The sequence below is a fragment of the Mercenaria mercenaria genome, chromosome 6 (assembly GCF_021730395.1).
Source record: "Mercenaria mercenaria strain notata chromosome 6, MADL_Memer_1, whole genome shotgun sequence".
In the NCBI taxonomy this organism is placed as follows: domain Eukaryota; kingdom Metazoa; phylum Mollusca; class Bivalvia; order Venerida; family Veneridae; genus Mercenaria; species Mercenaria mercenaria.
Genome location: NC_069366.1, coordinates 1846951 through 1861651, shown reverse-complemented (window position 1 = coordinate 1861651; position 14701 = coordinate 1846951). Strand labels below are relative to the sequence as shown.

General features: G+C 36.7%; 1 protein-coding gene across 1 annotated transcript; it reads left to right on the top strand.

The window, feature by feature from the left end:
* Nucleotides 1-4549: 4549 nt before the first annotated feature.
* On the top strand, nucleotides 4550-5733 carry LOC128557956 (zinc finger protein 862-like). The gene is made up of 2 exons (XM_053546643.1): nucleotides 4550-4774; nucleotides 5001-5733. The coding sequence occupies exons 1-2, from the start codon at nucleotides 4633-4635 to the stop codon at nucleotides 5549-5551; spliced, it is 693 nt and encodes a 230-aa protein (XP_053402618.1). The 5' UTR covers nucleotides 4550-4632; the 3' UTR covers nucleotides 5552-5733.
* Nucleotides 5734-14701: the final 8968 nt, after the last annotated feature.

The window sequence follows — 14701 nt, the reverse complement described above, 5'->3', positions numbered from 1 at the left end:
TCAACATAAGATATGTAATGATAGGCTGAACACTACTAAAATCCACTTACTTGATAACGTTATTTCAACATTTTCTAGAATTATATCAGATTTTCATTTTTTTTTATCAAAATCTGTATCTAAAATAGAAAAAGGGGCGTTAGCTTTTATGTACGAAAGCTACAACCAATTAAAAGAACTCCTTTTCGCTTCTTTCAGTGTTAGCCTTTCGGAATGCCGCCATTTTATCTAGCATACAATAGAAGCATGCAGATTTTGACAAAAGGCAACAAATTCAGGTACATAATTAATCGCAGCATTGTAAAGAAACCACGATGCTACTGAAAATGGGCACGAGGAAAAGAAGAAAGGTTGTAGAACTCTTATATTTTGAAGACTCTTGATAGATATGCGTAGGCTTTCAATTGATTTGATAGTGATTAGCCTATATATGCAGAAGAATAATGATTCAGATGTGACCTTAACTTTTGCACAACAATTATCTTTTCCTGTCCAGTCTGTAAAATATTTTTATATAAGCTCATGTGTCATATGGACCCAATAAAAAATGTTGGTGTATTTTCTTCGGAATTACTTTCCATATATATAGTACAATATTGTTTATACATCATTGACAGATATCAGTCCATTATGTTATGCTGCAGTAGAGAAAATTAGGTGCCTTCCAGTAGGGGACTTTGTATTGCATGGCAATACTTCATTCACTTGTTTACTTAAGGAAAATACCTAATATATCTCTAAAGTTTATATTCAGGATCATTTTTATATTCTTAATAAAATCGAAAATGTACCATGCGCAGAAATCATTAACCTTCATTTAATAGAATAATTATAATAAACCTGACTTCCGCAAAAACAAAGCTCATGGCCAAACAGCGGATAAAGAAAGTAAGTGTAGAACGCCCCTCCCCGCTACCCGCCCCCTCTCTGTTAAATTTGACCGCTGCGGTCAACACCCCCACGACTTTGATATTGTTAAATAAAAATATTACCTGTACAATGATACTGGATTTGAGCCCCTTAAAATCAGGAGAAACAAACATAAACTGATCCTATTCTATAAAATGACTAATCTTCTGACTCCCCATTATCTCTCCTCCTTGGTTCCAGATGCCGTTGGCCAAACATCTGTATACAATCTAAGAAATGCAAACAATATCAGAAACTTTCAGTGTCATACACAACTATATGCTAACTCTTTCCTACCATCAACCATAACCGAATGGAATCAATTACCACTAGATCTGCGAAACTCTCCCACACTAGCAATCTTTAAAAGGAGACTCTTTTCTGGAGGACATAAAGCCCCCGACTACTACTATGTTGGAGACCGCAAATACCAAATTCTCCATTGTAGACTCAGAACACATTGTAGTTCTCTAAATGAAGACCTCTTTTCCAAGAACATCGTTAATAGCCCACTATGTACATGTGGCGAGGTTGAAAATACATACCACTATTTCTTCAACTGTCCTATTTACACAAGAGAGCGCGCGGAATTATTCAACAGCGTCCAACTAATTTCCAACATAACACTACATACTTTGCTATATGGTAATTCATCAATCACAAACACACAAAATAATTCTATCTTTCTACACGTACAAAAATATATACAGCAAACAAACAGATTTAAAACATAACACGACTCCAAATTATCTAATTTCTTAATTCAGACCCTTTATGAGTATGATACAAGTCCGTCAAACATAACCAAGTGCTCTAAAGTGACCACTACAACCTAGTATCTTTTCTTGCTTCTTGCTTTTCTGTCCTTTCTTTCCTGTACGATCTCATAGATATGTTTTTGTCTTTACATTTGCTTTAAATACTAAATGAATACACGTATATTTATTTTCCTTCATTTTATGTCTAACCGGTCTAAATACAATACTGTTTATTGTGAAGTTAACATGTTACCGAAACAAAATACCAAAATACGCAAAGAGAGAGTTTCAAATAAGCTTGGCTTTCTACTCAATCCTTCATGCTGTAACTATGTAACGTTTCATGTTGTAAATATATATGAATAAAATATTGTTTAAACCAAAAACATTAAAATTAAAAAAAAAATCAGTAGTAAAAAAATCAATTTTAAAATGATAATTATCTGTTTGAATACTTACCCTAAGCCCTCTTTACAAGAGAAACAATCTGTTTATAGAGTGAAATTCTTGAGTGAACACAGTTTGTCAATCCTAATCTTGTCCATGTTATACCAGTGCAATAGAAAAGTAAGCTATCTATGTTACCTGTTACATGATAAGATAACACAGGCATGCATCTAACAGTCCTGAAATTGTTTCTTAGATTTTCTCATATTTCTAGACATTTGTCCCATACTTCGACGCATATATATCGGTAGCAGAGATCATTCTCTCTCCAGCCCAGCAATAGCTTTCTTAACATATTTTACCTTGTGAAATTCTGTGGGTTTTAACATTTAAAAAAATCGTCTGTTTGTTGACAAATTTCACCATAAAAATGTCACACTTTCCCCTAGGTTTTTGATTTTTACATATTTTTTCTTTTCAAAACGCTGATCTTTACCATATTTGCTTCTAATTATTCATGATGTTTTCGTGCCTAGAGGTAAAAAGTGCATGTTTTTCATGAGATACTATGTAAATAGCCACCCAAGCCTACAATAAAGTTTTAGCTGAGTTGTCTCCATTTTTTTCCAGATATTTTACCCAGTCTCATTTTTGTCTGCTCAAATAACTCTTTTTCAGAAAATGATATCTGAAATATTTTTTTCAGACTGCGTACATTGATGACAGTGTTCGCGTTTACGCCGTAAAAGTATCTAAATACGCAGTAAAATTGGTTGGCACGCAAAATTTTCAAGGCAATTGCGTACATGGGACGCAAAGTAAAAACGGAATTGAATACGTTACGTGTATAAAGTCAACAAAACTAATCACGATGTCGGAATCCCAATTTCATTTTCAGCAGCATTTTTTTCTAAAAATAGTACAGAATGACGTAGCCTATTTTCATTCAGTGACGTATTCAGACTGGTCCAGCGTATTGATCAAAATCGCTACTTATCGATGTAAATTATATGGAAACAGTCCAGTTACTGCGGGATATTATTAAAAACAGCTGACTCATGCATTACAAACCGAAAGTAAACATGGAGTCGGCAGCAAAAAAGAAAAAGCATACCCGTAATTTCCAGGAGGGTTGGCTTAAAGACCCCGAGTTTAAGGATTGGTTAATAAAAGACAAAAATGATAACAACAATGACATCATGAAGTGCCTAATTTGTTGTGAAGCAAATGTTAAAAACGTTTTTACAACGGGTTGCACTGACTTCCAACGTAGTGCGCTTGTTCGGCATATTTCGAGCGATGCTCATAGAAGTGCATTAAAAACAAAATCGTCCCGCAATTCCCTTAAGAAATCATTAAAATGCGCTGAAGAAAAAGCATCAGATTCCCTGACTTTTCAGCTGAAAACTGTATATTTCATAGTTAAAAACAACATTCCGCTACATACTTACACTCCACTGCTTGAGCTTCAAAAAGTAATGGCTGTGATGGACTGAAGCCAGGACACTATGTGTCACATGACGCTGTATCTGAAATGGTCGAGAGTCTTGCCAGCTCTTTAACTGATGACATAAAACGTGAGATTGAGGCTAGCAAATTTATTGGAATTATGACAGATGAAAGCTGTGACATTGCTATCTTCAAGAAACTTATTATCTATGTTCAAACAGTTGTCAATGGTAAAATTAACGTCAGTTTTGCGGCAAATCTAGATGTGGTCGATGGTAAGGCTGAAACCATTTACAACGCAATCAAAGATTGGCTGGTGTCATGGGACATTCCAGTTGGTAAAGTCATGGGACTAGCTACGGACGGGGCGGCAGTGATGACGGGTGTACGGTCTGGGGTTGGTGTTAGAATTCTAGGAGATAACTTTAGACTAGTCCATATACACTGTGTAGCTCATAAACTTGCCTTGGCTGTATCCCAGGCTGCTGCCTCAGTCAATGCCGTGAAGACATACGAGGGAACTGTGGAAAATGTTTATTTCTTCTTCCGCAACTCGGCTGTGAGGTACAACCGACTTCGTGCAGTGTATGCCCTCCTGGAAGACGATGATTTGGTCACCCTCAAGCGCCCTCACCCAGTACGTTGGCTATCCCTCCACCAGGCAGTTGAAGCTAATCATGACTCCTGGGCTGCATTAGTAATGACCCTTGGACAGGAAGCTGTCAACAATGATCAGGCCAGGGGATATCTTCGTCTTGTAGATAAGTTCGGATTCATATCTCTGACATGTCTGCTCATGGACATTCTTCCAGTATTCACCAAGCTATCTAAGGTATTCCAGAGGTCCTGTTTAGACTTCTCAGCTGTGAGATCTGGGTTACAGACAGCCAGGAACACACTGATCACTTATGGCGAGAACACAGGTAGACACCATAGTACACATTGACACTTGACACAATTTTTCAGCCATACTATGATATCGTTATTTGTTATCTGTATACTCAGAATATGAATTGATATAAGAAAAATAGAACTATTCAGTCATAAAATATATAGAATAGTTAACAAATATCAAAGCTTATATTATGTTGCATGTTCTTTGACCTCCAAAAAAATCTTACTAAAATGTATGTCCATATTTCATTCTTTTCGTGCAGGTGAAATGTTGACCTACACAGCTCTTCGTGACCAAATAGCTCAGACAGGGGGTTACCAGGGCCAGCCTGTGACCATCAGTGATGTAGATGAAACAAACTTCATCCGTACCAAAGGTATTATTAAAAAGGCTAAGTGTTTAAGAAATTTGAAATGAGAAAACACATATTATTTTTGTTAATCAGAAAGTTCAATTTCGTCAGTCCACAGTTGTATTTTATTGTCAAAATAACCAGTGTCCACTCTTAATAATTTATAATGTCAGTTACTAACTTTATTATTTAGATAATTATTGCTCTCCTGTTCTTTCTGTTTTTCACTTGTGTTCTATTTCTTTCCCAGATGCCCTCATTGGTAGTCTCTTGGAGAAGCTGAAGCAGAGATTTCCCAGTGAGACTATGCATGTGATGAAGAGTTTCGATGCCATTTTCTCACCAAAGCTGTACCCAGAAGAGTATAGTGCCATGTCAGCCTACGGGAAGGAGGACCTGAAACAACTGCTGGACCACTACCAACCAGCTGATATGAATGCTGACATCATTTTAAACAGGGACAGATGTTTCAGAGACTTCCTGCAGTTCAAACACCACACTCGCCTTCACAGACGTATGGGGTTTGCAGACTACATTCAACTTGTGGTCACAACTCTAGGAGAAGAGTACCCAGACTATGTTGTCTTAGGGCAGTTGGCCCTGTGTGTTCCTCTCAACAGTGCATCTTGTGAACGCGGATTTTCCTCTCAAAACCTCACAAAAAACAAGGCCAGAAACCGCCTAGGTGAACAAACTCTCCAGGACATTATGAAGATCAGTATCAATGGCCCACACTTTGCTCAGTTTGATTATACTGAGGCAGCCAGGAAATTCAGGGCCATTAAAAACAGAAGGAAATAGACACAAGTTAATGCACAAAATTTAATGTTAAACCAACAAGTGTGCCACTTTAGTGTTACTAGCAATAAACATTTTGTGTTAGTGTTCACAGTTGTTCATCAAGTTTATATAGTTCTTTAAACTGTTAGCATTTTCTGTGTCCTGTATGAACAAATGTTCATGATAAAAACCGTAAACTCTAAAAAAATTCTGATGGGAAATTGTTGCTTTAATTTAAAAAGAATTTTGTGTTCAACAGTCCAGTGTATTTCCATTTAAATTTTAATGCTTAGAAATACAACATACATGCATAAAAAATTCTATTTATGCATCAAAGTATTAGATAAAGCTAAATGTTATTTTTGTTAACTTTAGTCTGTATTACACATTGTATAATGGATAATGAATTTTTTTCAAGTATTATATGAAATTCTAGTCAAGGTTTGTTTTATTTTTATTTTTTTAAGTAACAATTAACTAGTTTTAGCCACATCTGATTAAACTTTGTAATTTCTTCATACCTTTGTTGTGTTTATCAGAACTGGATAACATGCATTTATGAAGTTAAATAAGGTGTTATTTATTGTAAAACATAGTCAATTGTCAATATTGTAGTCACAAAACATGGGACTCAATCATATTTGGCTGGCACTCAACATTCTTGAGAGTACTGAGTCCCAGGGACTCAGTGAAATTTTCAGAAAACGCGAACACTGAAATTGATGCATTTAGCTCTCATATATCTAAAATACATAGTGCCTACTTGAAGTTTGTATGTTTAGTTACAATGCCTAGAATACGGAATGAATTGATCCCCATTTGAGTATAACTGGATACAAAATAAAAGGGATTGTGTCCGCCTTTGTTGAATTTAGCATGGGGGACTGTTTGGGACTTTATAGATAGGGATGGGGGGGGGGGGGGGGGGGGGGGGGCTACTTTTAATTAAACTTTTAATGTTTAAGTTTGACGTTTAATGATATTATCATGTAAGCTAATTGCGACAGATTGTAAGTTATGTCAGATCACATTAAGAAATGTCCATACAGACAAGCTTTTTAAATTGATGAGAAATATCAATTTCTCTTTTTTTCTTTAACCTAAGTTTGTCGAGATTAAAGATTAATATTGCTGAAAATTATTCATTAGCAATCTCTAATCATTAGTTAGAATGCGCATTATTTGAAGTATCTCATTTTGAGCAAGGCAGTTGAGGATGTGCAAAGATTTACATATGTTTTCCTTTGTCCTGCAGTGGTAATTTATTATAACACAGACTCATTATTGATGGAATAGATTGAAATGTGATATAACTTTAACTTTTTGCCCTACGTAGAGACCGCATGCGCGAAATTTTACTTCCCTTGCTAAGGGTCGCAACAAGTGTAAATCCACTTATAGAACTAGGAATGCTTCTGCAATTGGAGCGTCTTCTGTATCTGGCACTATCCTCCCACTAACAATACAAACAGTCTCCTGAAGGACCGCCCATATGTGTTACCGATGGCGACTACGAATAAGCTTACATACAATTTTAGCGCTGTTAATTTTTTCAACATTTTGTCATCCATGCCTCAGAAGCATTAATTACAAAATAAAAATGATAATATTAAGAACCATAATGGTAGACATAAGCTTTGGATGACGGCCAATCATTGATATGGATATATTTCTTTAAAAAAATGCGGACATGGAAGCAATGCACATGTCAAGACGCTGATTTTTCACCTTTCTAATTGCACATTGTCACAGGGGCCAAAAAACTCATAATTACTTTTTTGGCATTTTTTTTCAGAAAACATTATCATTGTAATAAATTTAAGTGTATATGGCTCATGGACCCATATTGTATCCTAGACACGTTAGTTCCGCCTGTGTTACTGATCCGGTTTTTCCAAGTAACAACTGGACGCGGTGCTTTAAGTCGATTGAGCCTACGGCTCTGTTTAATCACATTTATCGTTAAACACTTACTTTTATTCTAACACGATCCGATTCATTTTTATATTAAACAAAAAAGACTTGTGCATTAGTATGCAACAATTCACTGTTTGAACGTCAAAATTATAACGTCATAGTGCCAACCGTCAAAGCGCCGCGCTGGAAAAGAAACCCACACAAAACAGGCAAATATCAAGGATGCACATTATTAATAATCCTTGATAACGTGTTAGAATCGAAATAATATATCTCAAAGAGTGATTTACTCTTGAATAAATTCATTTGTCATTAGGTCACTCCGGCTGCGCCCTTGAACTCCAAACAATGATCTTATTCAACGACAAATGACTGTTTGTGATATATCATTTCTTCGACAAAACAAAGAATACATACATAACTTGTGACAAAAGCATAGCTGCAAGTTTATACAACTTTATTAGATTGAGCGCGTCAAAACAATGGTAAGATAGTATTCTAAATTTCTCCAGATTGCAGTACTGATACATAATGACTTGAAACAGCCATTTTTAGGGGACACTAAAAACGAAATACTAGTATACACTAATGGAGACTTCTTAGACTCCCTCGATATTTTGGATATGATTTTCATAAGTTTACCGCACATTTATCAGACAAATATTTTACATCACATCAAAATTTCAACCAAGTCAAACTGCAAAAACATCACTTTATTCACTTAACGACTTCTACCCATTTTTAGAATCTCGCAAATATACACATAAAAGCAGTGAATTATAAAACGAGCAAATTTCATTTATAAGGATACAAATGCGTAGATACTGACTTTTCAATGATGTGGTCAAATATCGAACCAGATTAATTCTAAAGTTTGACAGGATAAATGCCAGTTGAAAAGAAACCACCACTGAATAGAGATAATAAAATAATAACATGATGATGATGTGCCAATCCCTATGTGTTGAACTGTTTGTGTCGGTATAATGAAAAATTCGCACTTCGTGAAAATTGCTTCAGCCGATGTAAAACTGGTACTTTCTGATCAGAATTGAGCAATAAGCACCATTTTAAGACAAACGTGGCATATCAATTGCATATTTTGGGCAAATTTGAGATTTTTTTAGTAGGCAAAATTCTGATTTTTATGGTGTTCCCCACATCTCAGTTTTGCATCAGCGACACCATTTTAGGTTAGAATGACAGAAATCGATTATTTTTCGTGTACTTCTAGCTGTTTCTTGCAAACAAATTCTAGAAATAAGAAAAATAAGGCCGTATGATACTATATTTAATGAAAAATTGGCATTATCTATGCCCCTGACACGTTTTTTGCAGGTGTGGACTGTCTGTCTGAATGGGGCATAATTCCGACAGTAGCCATTCTTTCAAACTGAAAGTTGGCAAAATTGTTGACAATCGACTTAGTACAATAATTGACTGCAACAGAACGATTTTGAAAACTTTGGTATTTCTTATAGGCATGAAGGGGGCAATTAGCCGGATATGCCTCCGTGGTCCACTCGAATGTAGTCCATATCAATATATAGTGCAATTTTCCCGCCTAGTAAAGGCCATTTTCATGCCAGATATAAGCTTTATTGATGCTTGATTGTAAAAATGAATGTCCGCAGATGATTTTAAGCTACGTTATATGCTTCAAAAGTTGATTTGAAGCTGCCTTGTAAAATGAAAGTGAAAGTAGGTATTTCCTGATGTCTACCTACGCAATATTAGCGTTTTCATCACATGTCTCAGTCACGTGACCATGGTTTCACTGCATTATGGTCAACCCCATATTTTCTGGGTATATTTTGATTGCCTTAATACAGACCTTCAAGACAAGGGTAGTCTCACAGGAAGTGAAAGGCTAGAAATCTTGATACAAATTTGTTATAAGTTGTTAATTTTATATAGAAAATAGTAGCGGAGACATTTAATACCATCATACCTATATAAGCTGTCGATGAAGCATTCATTCTTTTGAATGTGACATTGGTAGTTTAATAGGCCAGTCCGACTGTATAGCTAGGCGCCCTGTCGTAACTTGATACTAACATTAACGGCTGAGGCCGTAGAATTAATAAAATGATATCAACCCATCATGCGATTCTGTTCAACATTTTTTCTAGATATACAGGAAATTACTAAACTGTACTGTTTCTAATATAAAAGATATTAAGAGATCTAATAGGCGAGGGGTTATAAGTTTCGTTACGTTTATGACAAGAAAACAAAATGATGTATTATATTACATAGTTAATTGGTTGTGTGGAGGTGCTGTGGTTGTGTGAACTAGAAATAAGAAGTTGGCTTGTTGCAAAATACAAGAAGCTTTATTTTGTGCCGGATTTGGTAAAACAAGTTGACATAGATCTATTCGCGTACTAAAAACAAATTCCTTATAAAACATATTGAAATCTGTAAACAAAATTTGCTCCCTAAAATATTAAAATGTAACAGGTAATATTCTGCTATATTTGAATCAATTAGCATAAATGTACAAATACATATTTAGGGTCTACAAAGCAAATATAATAACTAAAACATGCCGTTTTCAGTATATGATGCAGAACTACTTATTTCCAATTGAGCCCGCAGCAAGTGTACTATTTACCTCACCAGCATCCAGTGTAGGCCGATACTGCTGGAAGCAATACCTATTTAAAAAACCACTCTGTTGCCAGCAATGACCACTAGTCGGAATATTACCCGGGACCGGGAATCTGACCCGGATCGCTGACATTGTAGTCCAACCTACTAACCACTGCGCCTCTGACTTCCTTTTGATAAGAATTTACAAACAGGAGCAATAAGACATACTGAAGGTACGTTCAGTAGACCTTATAATTGAATGGTAGAATATAGAATATATACAGGTAATTGCTAGCATATTCAAAAATGGTATTTCATAGGGTTAAGATAAGTCAATATTTATTTATTGTTGGTAGATAATATAACATTATATATAAACATAAGCTATGTTTTTGACCGACATTTTGTCTAAAATAAGCAGTAGCATTTCGTGTAAGGTAAACGTTTCCCAGCACACCATAAGCAACCTCTGCATTCTCTGTAAATCACTGGAACACATAATTGCATCAAATCTCTCAATCCATTTTAACAAGAATGACATCTTGTACGATCTGCAACATGGATTCAGAGAAAAAAAAGGTCATGTGAAACACAATTAATACAACTTATTGATGACCCAGCACAAAACTTAAGTCAAGGTAAACAAACATATCTCATCCTACTTGATTTCAGTAAAGCATTTGATAAGGTCAGCCACCTAAAGTTACTGTATAAACTACAAGAGTGCGGCGTCAACAAACAGGTTATCACATGGATCAGGTCCTTCCTGATTGGCAGAAAGCAGTCAGTACTCGTGGACGGAATGAAATCCGACGAAGTACCTGTCACCTCAGGTGTCCCTCAAGGCTCAGTCCTTGGTCCCTCTTATTCCTATTATACATAAATGATCTACCTCAGTCCTTACAATCACAAATCAGGTTATTTGCAAATGACACCGCAGTTTACCTCACAATCTCTAAAGAACAAGACTGAGTCACACTACAACAGGACCTCCAGCAACTAGAAACTTTGGAGCATGTTTGGGAGATGGAATTCAATCCCAGCAAATGTCAGGTCATGAACATAACAAGAAACAGAAAGAGATTTACACACAATTACATATTACATGGTCAAATCCTGGAAGTGGTCTCCAGTGCAAAGTATCTAAGTGTTGACATAGCGAATGATCTCTCATGTAGATAGAATCTCAAACAATGCAAACAAATCACTGGGTTTCCTTCGCAGAAACCTTCCGGTCAAACACCAGAATATTAAAGAAACCTCCTATAAAACTCTAGTTAGACCACAATTAGAGTATGCCTCTACGGTATGGTCACCACACACACAGAGAAACATACATAAGATAGAAATGGTACAAAGAAAAGCAGCCAGGTGGGTAAAGGGTCAATATTCAAATTATGATTGTGTAACAAACATGTTTAATGATCTTAGTTGGCAGATACTCGAGGACAGACGGACAATTGCTAGACTTTTCATGTTTTACAAAATCGTTCATGGTTATGTAGCTATTCAAATCCCTCCGTATCTAGTACAGCCATTGAGACGAACTCGTCATATGCACGGCCATTCCCTGAGGCAGATCCATACAAACTTTAATGTTTTCAAGTTCTCCTTCTTTCCATACACCGTTACCATATGGAATCAACTGCCACCCCTGATCGTTAATCAGCCTGATCCTGAACATTTCAGATTTCATTTCAGACAGGCTGTTAACGCATCGCACTACTACTAAATAACCACACCCTGTTTTTATCCCGATTTAATTCTTGTTAATACAGTTTTATCTTGCACTATCTTCCTTTGACGTCTTACTGTCATTCTTTTAACTTTTATTCTGGCACAGACGCGCACCTGCTAGTTATACCGAAATGGGGCGTCAAGCAGTATCGATACATACATAGCAACCCATAAGACAGGGGAAAACGTAGCCAGAAATTAAAAGCATTTCACTACCTCTCATAAAAAGACTCAGTCAAATCCAATAACTATTATTTTGCTTTTTGCATGTTTCCAAGTAATCTTCTTCTATTTCGTGTTTACTACACTCCTTCAAAACTTTGAAAATTATTTGCAGGCGCTGTTTTATAACTAATAAAGGATTTAAAGTGTTTGACATATTAAATCTGTACATGTGCCAAACAATAAAGTTTTCTAAAGTAACAGCGTTAAAACTTTGTTCATTGATTGCTGTCAAAGATCAGAACAAAAATCATGAAAACAAACTGTAGCTAATGTGCGTGCGACAGAGAGCAACATGTTCCGCTGAACTACTGTTCTTGGGTAAAATGTCTTCTGTTGAAGACCTATGGTCAGAATTCAAAGAGGTTCTATCTGAAGGTATGAACCTATTCATTCCAACCAAGAGAATATGCTCAAGACCCCAACTACCATGGATTACCCAAAGCATTAAACGTCAGATTAGAAAACGAAATAAGATGTTCCAAAAGGTCAAAAATAACACCAACCCAAAGGTCAAACAACATTACATAAATTTTAAAAATCTTGTTATGAAAAATATCAAACAAGCTCATGACAGTTACATAGATTATGTCCTTGACTGTCAAGATGATCCGGATAACCCCCAAACAGGTCAAAACTTCTCTCGTAAAAAACTTTTCTCCCTTGCCAAAAATGCCAAGCAAGACTCCCAAGGCATTTCCCCTCTTCTAGAAAAAGGTCAACTTTATACGGATGATAAAAAGAAGGCCAATATCCTCAATCGTCAATTCCAATCTGTGTTCACCCCAATGTCACCTCTCAAATTTGGTCAACTCTGTAAAATGAAAGTGCAGTCTCTACTCTCTATACCAATTGATTACCAGCCAAAATATCCCCTAATGCCAAAGGTCACTATAGTCATAAATAGTGTTCAGAAACTCCTTTCGTCCCTCAAAATAGATAAAGCATGTGGTCCCGATGGTCTAAAGCCGATCCTTCTTAAAAATCTTAGTGAACAAATCTCACCACTAGTCACTAAGCTCTTTCAAAGGTCCCTTGACACGGGCACTATCCCAGCTGACTGGTCCAAGGCCAATGTCACTCCTCTGTTTAAGAAGGGCGACAAAAGCAATCCTGCAAATTACCGGCCTATTTCCCTAACTTGTATTCTCTGTAAGTTACTGGAACACATCATAGCCTCTAATATTACCAAGCACTTCCAGGTTAACAATGTCCTCTATGACCTACAGCATGGGTTCAGAGAGAAAATGTCATGCGAAATTCAGTTACTCGAACTTGTAGAAGATCTATCTCGAAACTTAATTCAAGGCCACCAGACGGACTTAATCCTTCTGGACTTCTCTAAAGCATTTGACAAGGTTAACCATCTGAAACTTCTATACAAACTTCATCAACATGGTGTTCAGGGCACCACGTTGCAATGGGTCAAGTCTTTCTTGATTCGCAGGCGCCAATCTGTCCTTGTGAATGGTGAAACATTAGAGGAAGTTCCAGTAACGTCCGGAGTCCCACAGGGCTCCGTCCTAGGCCCCCTTCTATTCCTACTCTACATTAATGACCTGCCTGAAAATCTGATTTCACAGGTTCGCTTATTCGCCGATGACACTGCTGTCTATTTAACTGTAAATAATCCTGCCCAAGAAAACATCCTCCAGCAAGACTTAAATAGGTTACAGCTATAGGTAAGAAAGTGTGACATGGAGTTTAACCCCTCAAAATGCAGTTATGAACATAACAAGGTCAAAAAACCCTTTCAAATCAAAGTACCTTGGGGTCACTATATTCTCAGATCTTAATTGGAATAAACACATCAATTTTGTCACGTCCAAGCTACCCGAACACTTAACTTCATCAAGCGAAATATCCCATGCAAAAACCCAAAAGTTCGAGAAGTAGCTTATAAAGCCCTAGTCATGCCACAGCTGGAATATGCTAGCTGTGTTTGGAACCCTAGCTTATACCCAACAAAACATCCACCAGATCGAAATGATTCAGCGGAGGGCAGCGCGATGTGTTAATCATGACTACTCCCCTTACAGCAGTGTCACAAACATGCTATGTCAGCTGAGATGTGGTACCCTTGAAGATAGGAGATCTGACTCACGCCTCCTTATGTTCTACAAAAATAGTGAATAGTTTGGTTGCTGTACCACTCCCTCCCTATGTCAGCCCCCATCCCGTCTAACAAGACATATGCATCCCCACTCCTATACTCAGATCCCCACTCCCTGTAATTACTATAAGTACTCTTTCTTTCCAGCCACCATAGTGCTTTTGAATTCCCTTCCAGTACAACTTGTGCAAGACCCCACCCTGAACCAGTTTAAGCAGGGTGTGACCAAACTTGCACACAATGCTTAACATGATAGACCTGTTTTTAAACTGCTTTTATCTGTAAATCCTTCTTGTTTTTAACACTATCAACTGTATTCATGCTTGCAATACACATCGTGTATTAATTTTATCCTCCTATCCATACTACTTTTAAATTTCTTGTACAGGCGCGCAGCTGCACATAATACTCGTAAAGAGGAGTGCTGCAGTATAAATAGATAGATAAATGAGTAGTTTTATGAGATTTTGAATGTAAACAATGTGTATAAATCTGTATATGTTACAATGTTCATGACTTGTTCTTGAATCAGCGGCTGTTGATGAGTTGTTTTCTGGATACATGTATAGTACGACGGCACTGCTGTA